Source organism: Lates calcarifer, linkage group LG21, assembly GCF_001640805.2.
Source record: "Lates calcarifer isolate ASB-BC8 linkage group LG21, TLL_Latcal_v3, whole genome shotgun sequence".
Lineage (NCBI taxonomy): Eukaryota > Metazoa > Chordata > Actinopteri > Centropomidae > Lates > Lates calcarifer.
In genome coordinates, this window is record NC_066853.1 from 948,776 (window position 1) to 964,457 (window position 15,682).

Here is a 15,682-nt window from a genome sequence, read left to right on the forward strand (position 1 = left end):
CGGGATCTCAGTCGCCCATTGGTTGGTTGTTGGGGTAGTGGGCGGGGCTCCATTTGAACCGGAGTCCCGCCGCAGAGAGAAGTATCAGGTTTCCTCAGTGACAGTTAGCATGAAGCTAAGCTAAGTCCTCCATCATTATCAGCGGCGGAGAGTTTTAATAAACCGATCAGTGGGGTTTTATGGACCAGCATCGCGGTGTTTAGGCGGTTACCACCCCCCGGAGTCACGGCTATCTGTCCTGGATAACTTTTTATCGCAGGCGAAGTGAAGCGGGTGTCATGGCGGAGGGAGCGGACGCCGCGAAGAGGAAACAACCAGCGGGGAGGAAGAGCCGGCAGAGCGGGCTGAAGAGGAGCTCCAGCAGCCGGGTACGGTCCGCAGCTAACGGAGCTAACTGTTAGCATCACAGTTCGTTAGCTCCGGGAGTTTTACTGAGTTTTAAAGTCTCCGGATTAACTAATATAAAACAACATAATGAGCGAAAACCCGGCTTTATAACGGGTTCCTGGTCTAAATAAACGATTAGAAACGAGTGAGGCTCCGCGACTTTACGGTTTTTTAACCGTTTTCACAACAACAAGCTAAAGTTTAGATACAAAGAGAAGGAGCAGGCCACAACAGCTGATCCAGGAACAGTTGATCTAAACCACACAGCAGAGGTCAGAGGTCACAGTGAAGTGAACAGGACTACAGGTGGGGGCAGGTGACCACCTGTCGTCATGGAGATGTGAATATTTCTGTGCGGCTTAAGTTTATTCCTTCAGACAGAAACAGGATCAGTCTGCAGCAGGACTCCTGTCAGCCCTCCTGGTCCTGGTCTCTGCAGCTCCAGGTGTTCCTCAGTCATAAAGAAATCCCTTCATCATCACAGATCACAGGTAGAGACAGACTGAACCTGAGAAGCTGTGAGCAGGTGAACTGAGGAGACCTGGAGCTGGTTTAAAGGACCTGAGTCCTGATGAATGAAAAGTATCCAAGGTTTTTTAGATGTAAAGAGTGTTGTTCTGTGGTTCTTCAGACTGAGACGGTGTTTGTTAAATTGTGAGTTTTTTGAATGGAGTTTGGTGTGTGTGTCGTTCCAGGTGACTCTGGAGAAAGTCCTGGGCATCAGCACGGTCAGCAGCAGCGGTTTGACCTCTGACCCCAACTCTGGACTCATCGCCTATCCGGCGGGGTAAGCCCCACCTCCTCTGGCTCACCCAGTGTTTTCCCAGCATGCATTTCTGTCAGTTTTTGATTTTCTGTGTCTGTGCTTCAGGTGTGTCGTCGTGCTGCTTCACCCGAAGAAGAACAAACAGAGTCACATCATCAACACGTCCAGGTAGACCTCACCTGAACCTGACCCCGCTTCCAGAGATTTTAATCACCTGTGTGTTTGTTTACCTGTGTCAGCTCCTCACTGTGTGACCTTCAACCTTAACCTTTTATCCAGTTTTAAGTTTCATTTTTAAGAGTTTTAACTTTATATTTTAACCAGATGAAGGATTTCAGTCGTCAGATGTCTGGAGTTATCTGAGAAACAAGCTAAGCTAACGTTAGCTTCACCAAACTGCATCAGAGAAACTCTGATTTTTGACTTGAAACAGTTTTATTCAGAGTTTTCCTGGTTCGAATCAGCTGCTCTGTTTGTTTTGGAGAGGAGGAGATCTCTGAGGAGAATCCAGCTCCTGATAAAAACCTCCTGAATCAGGAGAAGCTGACGACAACTCCCATGATCCCACACTTGTTCACCACGTCATTATAACAGTTTTGACTGGGAGCCCCCTAGTGTCAGGAATTAAACATGTGTTTAAGAAGTGATCAGATGCTGGAGAATCTGTTGAAGCTGTGACGGTGTGTGTCTGTGTTTGTGTGTCAGGAAACCGTTCAGTGCTCTGGCTTTCTCTCATGATGGAAAATACCTGGTCACTGGTGAGGTAAGAGCAGAGATTCACACACCTGTTACTGTGTCAACACCTGACTGATTCTCAGGCTTAAGCCAGGTTTATTTTACTGTGTGTGTGTGTGTTTCAGAGCGGTCACATGCCCTGTGTGCGGGTGTGGGAGGTGGGCGGAGGTCAGGTGGCCGAGGTTCAGTCTCATAAATACGGCGTTTCCTGCGTGGCGTTCTCCACCAACAGCTGCTACATCGTCTCCGTGGGATACCAACACGACATGACTGTCAGTGTGTGGGACTGGAGGGTGAGGACACACACAACAACACAGCAACACACACAACGACACACTGTGTTCAGCTGTGACACCACAACAGCTCCTTTTTAACCGCAAACATCTCTATATATCTCTACCAGACTCCATAGAGAAAAACAGGGATTTAACCAGGAGCTGCTGGAATACCACTGCCTCCATCTGTTAGTGTGTCTGTGTTACTGTGAGACTTTCAGTGGTGGAGGAAGTAATCAGATACTTTACTGCAGTAAAAGTACCACACAGTAACACAAAAATGGAGGCAGTGGTATTCCAGCAGCTCCTGTGTTCTGCTGTGTAAAATTCCTGTTTTTGTTAATGGAGTCTGGTAGTGATATATTGTGATGTTTCTGGAGACATTACTGCAACATTAAAATAATATTGTCTCTTTGTGTTTGGAGCAGAAAGGTTCGATCATCGCCTCCAACAAAGTGTCCAGCAGAGTTTTCGCCGTCTCGTTCTCTCAGGACAGCAGCTATTTCGTCACCGCGGGAAACCGACACGTCAAGTTCTGGTACCTGGACGCATCCAAAGAACGACGGGTACCGACCTGACCGCTGCTCCTCTGCTCAGCCAATCACAGCCCAGCCTTCACGAGTTTAAAGTCTGAGCAGCCATTTGTGTTGTTTATTTTCTCCCGTCCCCAGGTGAACAGCACGGTGCCTCTGATTGGTCGCTCGGGGTTGCTAGGCGACCACAAGAACAGTGTGTTCAGTGGAGTGGCGTGTGGGCGTGGCCTCATGGCGTCCAGCACCTACTGCATCACCAGCTCCGGCCTGCTGTGTCTGTTCAACAGCAGCCGACAGCTGGAGGCCTGGGTCAACCTGAAGGTCAGAGAGGACTCACCTGTACGAAAAAACTCACCTGTACGGTTTATTTCACGGAAACTTTACGATCGCTGTTTGTTGTTGTCGACAGACGTCGTCGGCGAGCTGTCTGGCGGTCAGCGAGGACTTCATCTTCTGCGGCTGTGCCGACGGTCTGATCAGAGTGTTCAGTCCGTCCAACCTGCAGTACATCACCACGCTGCACCGGCCGCACCGCCTGGGCGTCGACCTCACCCAGAGCGTACAGCACGGGTACGAATACTGCAAACAACCGCACAGATACTCTGTCAACACTGCACCCATACTCAGGTAGACCCTCTGTTTCCTCTGTCTGCAGCCTGTTACCTGCCAGTCCAGGAGCTCAGTACCCCGACACGCTGGCTCTGACCTTTGACCCCGCCGCCAAACACCTCACCTGTGTTTACAACGACCACAGTGTTTACGTGTGGGACGTCAGAGACGTGAGGAACGTGGGGAAACTGTACTCGGCCCTGTACCACAGCAGCTGTGTGTGGAGCGTCGAGGTCAGTGCAGCAACACAGATACTACTGCAAATACTACCACAAGTACTGCCATAAATACTCCAGGAGTACCACAAATACTACCACAAGTACTGCCATAAATACTCCAGGAGTACCACAAATACTACCACAAGTACTGCCATAAATACTCCAGGAGTACCACAAATACTACCACAAGTACTGCCATAAATACTCCAGGAGTACCACAAATACTACCACAAGTACTGCCATAAATACTCCAGGAGTACCACAAATACTACCACAAGTACTGCCATAAATACTCCAGGAGTACCACAAATACTACCACAAGTACTGCCATAAATACTCCAGGAGTACCACAAATACTATCACAGGTACTGCCTGGAGTGCCACAGATACTGCTACTACCAGGTATTTGTGGTAGTACTGGAATATTAACAGGAATGTTCCCAGTTCTAAAGTGTACCAGGTGTACTTCATTATCTCCTCAGACGTACCTGGTTCAGGTGTTTGTTTCCTCCTCAGGTGTACCCGGAGCTGTCCGACGTGTCTCAGGCCTGTCTGCCTCTGTCCTCCTTCCTCACCTGTTCATCTGACAACACCATCAGACTGTGGCACACCGACCCCCCCACCGGCCACAGGAACCTCTACAGCAACGTAAGAACAACACCTGGTCCAGGACCAAACACCTGGTCCAGGACCAAACACCTGGTTCAGGACCAAACAGCAGGGACTTTATAGACCGTCCGTTTTGTCTTGTCGTCTCTTTTCCAGGACCTGTTGAGGATCCTGTACGTGGGGGAGAACACGCAGCACCTGCAGGCTGAGGGGGAGAGGGGGGAGGCAGCAGGGGCTGATGGGAAGGCTGGGATAAGGGTGCTGGGTATCAGTCCTGATGGACAACACCTGGCAGCTGGAGACCGCTGTGGAAACCTGCGGTGAGACACTAACACACTGTGACAGGTGACAGGTGTTTGAGGCGGGTCAGCTGACTTGTCTCTCTCTCTGTGTTCAGTATCTTTGGTTTGGAGTTTCTGGACGAGTTGGTGAAGATCGAGGCTCACGACTCGGAGGTGTTGTGTCTGGAGTTCTCGCCCACATCCACAGGTAAGACCTCAGGTGGTTTTGGCTGATCAGACACAGACGTGCTTCCTTTGAGTCGTCAGCTTCATTTTTGTTGTCGTTTCAGGTGTGAGGCTGTTGGCGTCGGCCAGCAGGGATCGACTAATCCACGTCTTCAACCTGGAGAGGAACTACAGCCTGGAACAGACTCTGAACGACCACTCCGCCTCCATCACTGCCGTCAAGTTCACAGGTAACACAGGTCACAGGTAAAGCTGGTGAACACAGGGTCAATGTGCGGCCTGCTGTGGATCAGACTCAGTGTTTAAGGACTCGGATCATGAATCAACTTGTTGTTTACCTGTTACCTGTGTTCAGGTGAGAGCCCGGAGGTGCGGATGGTGAGCTGTGGAGCCGACAAGAGCATCTACTTCCAGGCAGCTGAGCAGGTCAGAACACACACTGACATCCATCAAACTCTCTCTGTATCCCATGATTCCCTGCGTCTGACTCGTGTTGTCGTCCCGTGTGTCGCGGTCCAGACGGCGGACGGTTTGTCGTTCTCCAGGAGCCATCACGTGGTGGAGAAGACGACGCTGTACGACATGGACCTGGACTCGTCGAGGACACACGTCGCCATCGCCTGTCAGGACCGAAACGTCCGGTAAAGAGGATCTGGAACACCTGGAACACCTGAGTCTGACGTCTGAACGAACGGCTGAATCTGAGTGTTTGTGTTTTCAGGGTTTACAACGTGGAAACTGGGAAGTTGAAGAAATGTTTGAAGGGATCGTCCAGTGATGAAGGAGCTCTGCTGAAGGTAAATCCATCCACAAGGTTCACATCTGTCCCTGAAAATATTTCCTTCTACAGTTTCCAGTAAATTACAGATTAGCCTCATAAAACCTGGAAAATCCTCGAGCAGTTCATAATGCTTAACAAAGGTCTGATCAGGTTTTTATAACCTGTCACAAACTCTCGAACTCAAATAAGTTCAAAGCAGCTCAAGTTAAATCTGCTCCAGTTTTATGGTTATAGTAAAACTTTATTGCTAAAAATCTTGTCACAGGAAATGATTTTACTCATAAAACACATTTCTACTAAAAACACAAACCTTCCTCTGAACAGTCAAACCGTCTGCAGAGCTCCGACTCTGATCTTCAATGTTCTCGAGTTCTCTCTCGACGTCGGGTTTAAATCTGACATGTTTGACATCAGATCCTCCACTCGTCACATGATCAGACTCAGTTACTCTGATATAACTGTAGCTCAGGCTGAGTATTGTACCTGGTGCCAACCAGAGGAGCATCGAGCAAGCGACGTCAAAGCTTCCGCCCACCTCTGGAAACATCGAACCGAATGCGTCTGAATTCAGTCGTTGAGAACCAGAGCTTTGGTGCTGTGTTGCAAACTTTGAAGCCGAAACACAACGTCCCATCTCTAAGATATTTTAAAGATATTTTACTGACACAGTGATCCCGACCAAAACCAAAGTTATTAATGATATTAACATGGATCATTACAAAAACTAGAAGTTACACAGTGAGAAAACTGAATTCAAAAGATGAGATCATATTTAACCCTGAGCTGCTGGTTTGGATTATTAAATGACGATGGTGGAGGTGTTGGAGTTAGGCCGGAGTCAGGAAGTAGTCTGATGCAGTGATGTGATTGGCTGATATTCGGTGTCGTCTCCAGGTTCAGATGGACCCGTCCGGGAGTTTCTTCGCCACCAGCTGCTCTGATAAAAACATCACCATCTTTGACTATGAGTCAGGGGAGTGTGTCGCCACCCTGTTCGGACATTCAGGTGAGTAAATCCACCTGAAGGGACCTGATTAAATGATCAGGTGAAACACTTCCTCAGGTGATGTCTTACCTGTCTGTCTTTGTCTCCTCAGAGATTGTCACCTGTATGAGGTTCAGTCAGGACTGCAGACACCTGATCACAGTCTCTGGAGACAGGTAAACTGCTGACATCAGCTGACAGGTAAACTGTCGACAGGTAAACTGACTGTTGTGTTGTTTTTGTGTAGCTGTGTGTTTGTGTGGAGGTTGGACTCTCAGATGACCGCCACCATGAGGAAGAGGCGGGGTCTCAGACCTAAAGTTGCACCTGAAAGCTGCGGGCGTAAACAGAACATCAGGTGAGTGAGACGGAGTCTGAGAGTTAACGAGATAATTTAATCTGGATAACTCTGATCAAACCTGTTGTTGTTTCAGGAGAGAGACCTTCATCACTGTTCCCTCCTCTCAGCTGCAGCAGATGGAGGAGGAGGAGGAGGAAGCTGACCTCGGGACTCCAGCCAGACTGGACTCTGCTCACAGTGAGTTCACTTCAGTATTGATTTATCTGCTGATTATTGTTTCATTTCATCAGTAAATCATCCAAAAACCCCAGAATACTCCGTCACCAGTGATGTGTGACAAAGAGAAGCAGCAAATATTTGACTTTGTTTTTTTTCAAATTCAAATCTATGAAATTGATCGGCTTTAATCATTGATCTGAAACTGATGTGACTCAGTGATCAGATAGAGACATCTCACTCTGTTGTTACAGAGTGGAGCGTCTGCCGCCTCATAAACAATCTTTGGCAGAGTACAGACCAGTGACTGTGAACAAAGATGGCCGACATGTCTCCACTGCCTCCCACTGTACAAAAATTAAGCCAAAATATCTGAGGAGGAGGCACGTCGGCCATCTTTGTTTGCAGTCAGCGGTCTGTACTGAGTGTTGTTCTTCATTGGTTTAATAACTGTAACTCATTATGCCACCAGGGGGCGAACAAGAGTCAAAGTTAGTGACGTGTGTTTGTGTTTCAGGTGCTCAGCTGCTTCAGACCAACGGGAAACTGCCCATGTGGTTCAGAAAACTGGTCAGTCTCATGCTCACTGAGCAGTTATAATGCTGATCCATTCACAGATAATCAATCAGTCTATAGATTGATTTTCCCGTGTTTCATGTGTTCAGCAGGGTCAGGGCGGAGCCTCCTCTGCCGTCCAATCAGACGCCGAGCCTCGTCAGGTGCGGAGTCGGTGGACGGAGCAGCTGAACCCTCTGACCATCTGCTCCAACTTCTCCCCGAGTCCCACCAAGAGTCAGGAGGAGGAGGAGAAGGAGGAGGAGGGGGAGGAGGGGGAGGAGGACTTCCACCCTCAGAGTCTGGAGAGTCTGCTGGGAGAGGAGGAGGAGGAGGAAGAGGAGGAGGTGAGCGTGCAGAGAGTTGGGTTCTGTTCTCCCATAATGCACTGCACAGAGGAAATGACTGTGTGTGATGTTCAGGTGCTGCAGACGACAGGTGAGGACAGGAGCACCTTCATCCTCTACCCCAACCCCAACACCACCTCCGACAGGTGAGGCAGTTCAGGTACCAGCTGGTCCACACACAGGATCAGAGCGGAGGAGTAACCGCCTCCTCTCCGTCTTTCCTCCTCAGGGAGTTTGACGTCGAAGCCGTGACCGACCCTCGGCGCTCTCTGACCCAGCTGGAGGTCAGAGGTCAGGGGGTGGAGCCAGTGTGGAGCACTCAGCTGAGTCCAGACTCGGCCTGTTCTGAGGGGTCTGCAGGAAGTCTGGAGCAGCAGCACGACACCGGTCAGACCTCAGATCAATATGAGACGTCTCTTAACGCTTTTACTTTAACCTGAAACATCTCTATATCTCTACCAGACTCCATAGAGAAAAACAGGGATTTAACCAGGAGCTGCTGGAATACCACTGCCTCCATCTGTTAGTGTGTCTGTGTTACTGTGTGACTCTCAGTGGAGGAAGAAGTAATCAGATACTTTACTGCAGTAAAAGTACCACACAGTAACACAAAGATGGAGGCAGTGGTATTCCAGCAGCTCCTCTGTTCTGCTCTGTAAACTTCCTGTTTTTCTCAGTGGAGTCTGGTAGAGATGAACTGTCCTCTCTCCTCAGACACAGACTCTCTGAGTCAGGGCAGCTCTGTGGGCAGTCTGGGTCTGGAGGATGACGACGACAGAAACTCTCTGAAGAACCACTTTGATACTCTGGCCTCCAGTCTGAGCGAAGGTACGACTGACACCATCTTCATCATCTTCTTCCTCCTCATCCTGTGTGTCAGTGATGTCTGGACCGACCACCTGAATGTTACTGAGCAGAAACTCAGGACAGTCCTGGATATTTTGACAATAATAATAATAATAATCATCCAACAGCTACTACTTTTACTATCCGTCTTTTTTCTCTCTTAAAGCTGCAGTGATCGATCATTTGATCAAAGCGTTAATCAGTAATCATTTTGATAATCAATCAGTGGTTTGAAACTGATTCATTTAGAAGGTATCGACAGGTTAATTGGTAATTAAAATAATCTGCTGTTTGTGACCTTTGACCTTTCAGAGAAGTTCGACACTGACCTGAGGAACCTGCAGCCTCCGGAGGAGAAACACTTCCTGAACCCTCGACTCAGCATCTCCACCCGCTTCCTGTCCCGCTTCCAGGACAGAATCAGGTCGGTGCCCGGAGCCGAGGCCGCGACCTTTGACCTGGAGGGAGGTTATAGGTCAGAGTTTGTCTGGTCGTTGTTGTCATGGCGATGACTGTTTGTTTTCTGCCGTGTCTTCAGGGCGTGGCCGAGTCGAGCTCCGCCTCTGGTCTCCATCCCAACCAGGATCTCAGAGGAGAGCAACGTCAGCAACACGGTGGTATGAAGACACCTGAGACACACCTGAGACACACCTGAAACTTCACCTGAGACACACCTGAAAGCTGTGGTTAAATCTTTGTTTCCAGGTGAACCTGGAGTCAAGCGTCGACATCGGATCAGAGTCGACTCAGAGAGAAAACAGCAGCGCTGTCGGAGGTGAGTCACAGACGTTTCCTCTGTGTGGACGAGCAGAACTAATTTAAACGCAGCTGTAAACAGGAAGTCGCCACGTCCAGCAGGTGTGATTGTGGTGCGTTCACGGCACGTTGGAAAGTAGGAAATTACAAGCTCCAAATGATTTTAATGCATGAACAGGTCGGATTTCAAACACCTGATTTACCAAACTTGATGTCAGAAGAACTACAAACATGGCGTCCTCTGCCATTACTGGTAGGAAGAGTAATATTACTTATTATTGTCAATGTTTGAGTTTCTACAAATAGAAGAACATTAATCTCAGACTTTTTCCAAACGGCTGCATGAACTTAAAGACAACAACACAGTTTGCTGTGTCAAGTTTCACCATAAAAACAGAAACTGTTCAGACTGGTCAACAGTGATCAACCAGATGAAAACGATGTTTGGTCTCAAAAGTTAATCATTCATAAACCAAATCATCTCATGATTGATTAATCAGTTGATTATCTAATCACCTCAGCTCTGTAATAAACTGTCCAGTCAGCTGTGAAGTTGGAGGTTTAAAGTCTGAAACTGGTCTGAGCAGCAGGACTGGTTCAACTTCTGCTTCAGTTTGTGACTCAGCAGGAAACAGTTCAGACTTGTTCAGATCAGATAATGTTCAGACTGATCTTCTAAACCTGCAGCATCAGATTCCTCTGAAACTCTCACAAACTTTCTCTGTGGTTTCCACACACTCACCTCAGGCCTGTTAAACAAAACGTTTGGTTTCAGTTCAGTTTGTTTCATCCTTTAGATGCAGATGTGTTTCTGACTGGAACACGTCATCGTCCTGTACGACCTGTTTTTTTCCTGCCTCTCAGTTCGCACACAGAGCTGCAGGAGGCTGCAACAGGCTGTAAACTACAATCAGACCTGGTCTTTAAATGACTGAATCTGTGATGGCGGCAGAGACTTGATGAAGCTACTGGTTCAAACAGACGGACAGAGTCAGCCCGACACGCCAGCTTCATGTGTGCAGAGTTTCTGCTGTTTGCAGTTTGTAGCAGCAGGAAAATGTCCCTGCCATGAAGCTATGAAGTTGTAATTACAGGACTCTACAGAGGGCTTTTAATTTGAAGTAACGGTCACAGGAAGTGGAGACAGCGGTCATGCCCGGTTGAGGCGCTAACATTAACTCAGTAACTATTGATCCTCACTCTGGACAAATCCCAAATCTGAGTCGACTGACAAAGTTCTGAGTCGAGCACAGAGTCAACACATCAGAGGACTCATCGTGCACACTTCCTGTAGCAGTCTGTTTTCTGCTGTCGGCCATTTTCAGTATAAAAAATAATGATTCATTGAAAATCCATCCATAGTACAGAGTCACATGTGTACAGAGTAACAGAATAATGCACCACCAACACAGTACTGTACCTGCAGTACTCTAATACTAATGTATAATGGGAAGTTCAGTGGCTCCGGGACGCTTCCCTGAGGGACTCCACCAGTCCTAAATGTTGGACTGTTCCTTTAAATCACTGCTTTAAAATGATAAACAGCAGAGACAGGAGTGTGTGTGTGTGTGTGTGTGTGTGTGACCACAGTGAGAAGCAGCCGGTCTGTCGTCCATAGAAGAGCTTCCTGTATGATATCCCATCAGCCCCTTCACCGCCCAACACGCCGCCGCCGACACACTGTGGTGGTCGTCCAGTGCAGAGAGACGCTGGGAGGTCTGTTTGTGTGTGTGTGGACACTCAGGTGTTTGGTGTCGTTCTCTGGGTAAAACTCACCTGGTGTTGACGTTGGTGATTAAATTCAGCTCCTCAGGGTCAATCTCAGACCAGCAGAGTCTGGGTTCCTGCTGGTCCTGGAAATCCTTGAATATCATGGAGGGATGTTGGTGGAAAATCCAGAACATAAACGAGGACTGGGGTTACATTTAAACGCTGTAATGAACTACCAGCATACATCATCAATTAATCTATTGATTACTGTGATCAAACGATGAATCATATGTCTGTAAACTGTCAGTCTCTCCGTCAGAGTGACGTCTTCAGTTTTCACAGGAAAAATCACTGAAGTAATCGATCAGTGATTGGGTTACGGTTTGGGGGGATGATGATGATTACAACAACAGGGTTCCCACATCTCCTGGAAGACCTGGAAAACCTGGACCAATCTTCCAGTCATGGAAAATAAGATAAAACATTTTTTAAAAATCTGGTAATTCTCCTGCTTTCCTTTGGCTTAGAATCAACTACAAGGCTACCAGAAGCTTTCCAGCGGTTTTTAATTTGTTCAGCACTGAAGTCCATCCTGGCTTTTTTCTTGAACGTGTTTGAATACGTTTGTATTAAAAACAGACTCAGAGCAGAAAAAATGTGCAACGTTAAAGAAAAAATATGAAGATAAATGTAATGTTTTTAGAAAAAGATGGAGGCACAGTTATTCCTCTGATCATTTTGTGAAATGGCTTAAATGTCCCCTCTGCCTGAAAACAAGCCGAGCTAACGTTAGCATCTTTTAAAACAAACACATTAGCAGATGGTTTGATCGCTGTTTGTCATACAAAAGAGTGGGAACCCTGAACAAAGCTGTTTCTGTGTCGTCAATCTGATCACATTAATTGATGATTAATCTGTGATTGATAATCCCATTTGAGCAGAGCTCAGGTGACCTTTGACCACCAGGTCACAGTCGGATCAATCTGGGTAAAGCTCACTCACCTGAGTGTTCAGTTTCTGATTCTCCTCCTCTTTGACCAATCAGACGTCACCTCCAGGACTCTGATGGCCCACAACAGCAGCCTGATGTCTGGAGTCCAGCAGGGGGCGCCACGGCTTGGATACTTAGGAACCACAGCCAGCTCCAGGGCCAAAGTCAGCCAGGACCCCCCCACCTCCTCCACCATCTCCACCCAGGAGGAGAAGGAAAACTTTTCCTCCTCAGACCCCCAGCCTCCTGCTTCCCTACTGTCTGCAGGTCTGGACCCACACAGCCCCAAACCTGACCCCCATCAAGACCAGATCACAAGGTAACATCTGGTCCCAGTTTTTATTTATATATTTTTATTAAAAAATATTAACAAATATTTAGAAAATAATGTAAAAATTGGGAGACCAAAACTTTATATGTTAGGAAATGTTAATCATTTGAAAATACAGCTGCAGTATTTTGACATAAGAATATTTTTATAATGAAGTAGTAATATTTTAAAAATCCTGATACTGAAGACTGAAGTCTCAGTAGGTTCACATAATGTTTTATTCAAAAATCACTACATTCAAAATATAAAGTCAAATAGTTTGAACAAAATTTTCAATACTGAACAAAAAATGTGAAAGTTAATATTTTTACAAAAAAAGTTGTAATATTTTTATAAAATGTAGAATTTGTACAAAAAAGGCCTACTACTGTTTAACTTCCTGTTTCATGCTGTTTTCATGTTTCTCGTCGTCAGTGTCGCTGTGTTGTCTCAGGAGTCTCAGCATCCTGTACCTGTGGCGAGCCCTCAGGTGTTGGCCACACCCACTGAAGTGACGTCACAGGGTGGAGTCGAGAGGTGGAGCGTCAGCAGCTCAGAGGCAACGCCAACGAATCAAAACCAAACACTAATCTTGAGCCCCGCCCCTCCATCACACCCACAGCCACGCCCACCACCTGTGACATCACCATTTCTGACATCATCACATCTGCCATTGTCTCTGACATCACCACTGCCTCCGGGCAGGGGGGTGGAGTCAAAGGAGCTGAGACCAGAATCCAGACTGATCGAGGTAAGACAGGTCTTTAAGAACTTTTATCCAAAACTCGAAAGGTGTTATTTTCTTTAAAATTTCCTTTTTTCTCAAAATATTAAAACTTTATGCTGAATAAATTCATAATTCTGTTTTAATATTTACTGTCGTCAGTGTCGACAGATGATGTTTCTGAACAAACTGTCGGAGCCGATTCATCTTCATCTGATTCACCCACATCTTCCTCCTGCCTGTCCCGCCTCAGACAGGTAACTTCCTGTATCTCATAGTCGGTAACATTGTAAGTCTCCTGCAGCGCCACCCTGTGGTCAGACTCCACCTGTGTTTAGAGTGAATCATCAGGCTGTTTGTTGTTTCAGGATCAGGTGATGTCGAGGAGTCGTGCAGCCTGCAGCAGTGTCAGCAGGTCGCCAACGAGCTGAGACAGACGGCGAGACGAGCCATACACCTCTACCAACAGGTTCAGTACTGACTGTAACTGTAACTGTAACTGTAACTAAAACTCATTTTCTCTCCTAATATAAAAACATTCTCTTTAATTTTTTTCCTTAAAATGTAATATTTTAAGGAAATATTATAATATTTGAAATGTTTTCAATGATTTCTCAAATGTTAATTTTATTTATATATATATTATATATATAAATAAAATTTTGCTTTTTCTTCACAATTTATGATTTTATGTCAATATATTTTGATTCTATGCTCAAAATATTTCTATTTTATTTTCAAGACTTCCCTCTGGAAATCTCAGTTTTTTTGTTTCTTTAAATATTCTGACTTTTCTTAGTGTATTTAGATTTTTCTTGTAATTTTGCGATGTTTTTTCAGAACTTTACAAATATCTCAAAATATTATGATTTTCTTTTCAAATTATTTCACCCTCATTATCGTAACATTATGACTTTGTACTTTCAGTCAGATTTTTTTATCTGTTGTTTTTATTTCTCCCTCTTGTAGCTCGGTGTGTCGCCCGGCGTTGCAGAGCGGCGTCTTCAGATGTCGTCCGTCCTGCAGGAGGCGTTTGATTTTGTTTACTCTGAGATGCAGGTAGTCCTGCAGAAAGACGGACAGAGCAGCGGCGCCCCTCTGGTCACCTGGAGGATGACGGGACGATGTCACTGCTGGAGAAATACTCTGAGATGCTGGTTTCAGATGACCCAGAACAAACTGAACCGAATCTGATCCAAGACCAGATGGTACGGAGGCTGAAAGAGGACAAAACTGACTTTGACCTCAGCCTGAGTGACAGACTGCTGCTGCTCATTCATCAACGACTGACAGATTTTCTAAACATCAGTATTAAATTTAAAGCACCTTACATTTTATTTGTGTTTTAACTCACGATCACTGTTTGTACATAAACTGTAGTTTTATGTTTCTTAATAAATGTTTAATGTTTCAGAATTTACTGTTTTTTATTTCAGGCTTAATTTGTTTTCATTTTTAGCTGAACAGAGAAGAAGAGAAACAACATAGGAACTCTTCAACACTGAGGCATCGGTCAAAGATCATATGATTAACAACCAACACTTAAAAAGTGACTCACCAAATATTCACAAAACCTACACACAAAAAATACGGCTAACTAAAACAAAAAGAGAAAACTCATGAAATAATCTAATGTAAAACAAATATAAAATTTCAGTGGCTTTTGCTTCTGGAAAAAAAATATAGAAAATATACTTAAATTTATTGTTTAACATTTTTTTTGATGTCTTGAAATGTCAGGATAAAACAATAAAACAACATGATGTTTTATAAGATATATCAAATATCACAAAGTATAACAAAATGAAAAATATAATTGAAATAAATCATATCTTCAGTTTTGAAAAGTAATTTTATTTTGTTGGAAATGGTTTTCCATAAACTTTGTTATCACAAAATGCCAGCAATTATTTTAAATGTGTGATTTTTTTCAATGACTAATTAATTAATATGGAGATATGATAAATATTTAACTTAAGTTTTAGGATTTATTTTTTTGATTTTATTTTGAATTAAATTATTGTATCAGTTACACCGAACTGACACACAAACTGAAACAAAACAAAAAATCGTTATTTTTCAGTCTAAAACAAACCAAAAAAACACAGAAAGTTAGTTTTAATGACGTTTCCAGGTGTCCCGTGGGGTGCGTTTGTTTTTTCCTCCTTAAGTCAGATCAGGAAACGCGCGAGCGGGCGGAGTTGGCTGAGACACCCGGCAGCTGGCAGCACGAGCCACCAGCCTCCGCCCCGCCCCCGTCAGAGTGACGAATCAGAGGAGAAGAAAGTAAAACAACAAACAAACAAACCTCAGAAAACAAACAACAACAACATCAGGAGTGAGGAGACTCTGACATGGCGGCGGTTCGAGGAGCCAGATCCTCGACCCAGAGCCGTCTGTAACATCAGGCCGGGCTGGGAGCGTCTGTCGGCGTGGACTCGGCGTGAAGCGGCCGGGGCTGTGGGCATCATGGCCGCTGTCACCTCCCGGAGAATCACGACAGATTCAGCCGGAGGGTCAGACCCGAGAGGCCCGGTCCTGCCTCCGGGGGGATCCGGCAG

General features: G+C 45.8%; 1 protein-coding gene across 1 annotated transcript; it reads left to right on the forward strand.

The window, feature by feature from the left end:
• The first annotated feature begins 44 nt into the window (after nt 1–44).
• On the forward strand, nt 45–14,537 carry LOC108874425 (mitogen-activated protein kinase-binding protein 1). The gene is given in 36 exon segments (XM_051065509.1): nt 45–368; nt 1,083–1,174; nt 1,259–1,321; nt 1,859–1,916; nt 2,014–2,181; nt 2,592–2,729; nt 2,835–3,017; nt 3,106–3,266; nt 3,352–3,538; nt 4,040–4,171; nt 4,289–4,452; nt 4,530–4,621; nt 4,704–4,829; nt 4,955–5,025; nt 5,119–5,240; nt 5,321–5,396; nt 6,275–6,386; nt 6,478–6,541; nt 6,613–6,723; nt 6,800–6,903; nt 7,400–7,452; nt 7,551–7,784; nt 7,860–7,930; nt 8,014–8,171; nt 8,499–8,612; nt 8,943–9,054; nt 9,169–9,247; nt 9,336–9,405; nt 10,977–11,102; nt 12,142–12,406; nt 12,833–13,148; nt 13,284–13,378; nt 13,473–13,590; nt 14,091–14,215; nt 14,218–14,281; nt 14,283–14,537. Coding segments are annotated over 36 exon segments (4,347 nt in total). The 5' UTR covers nt 45–278; the 3' UTR covers nt 14,316–14,537.
• Nucleotides 14,538–15,682: the final 1,145 nt, after the last annotated feature.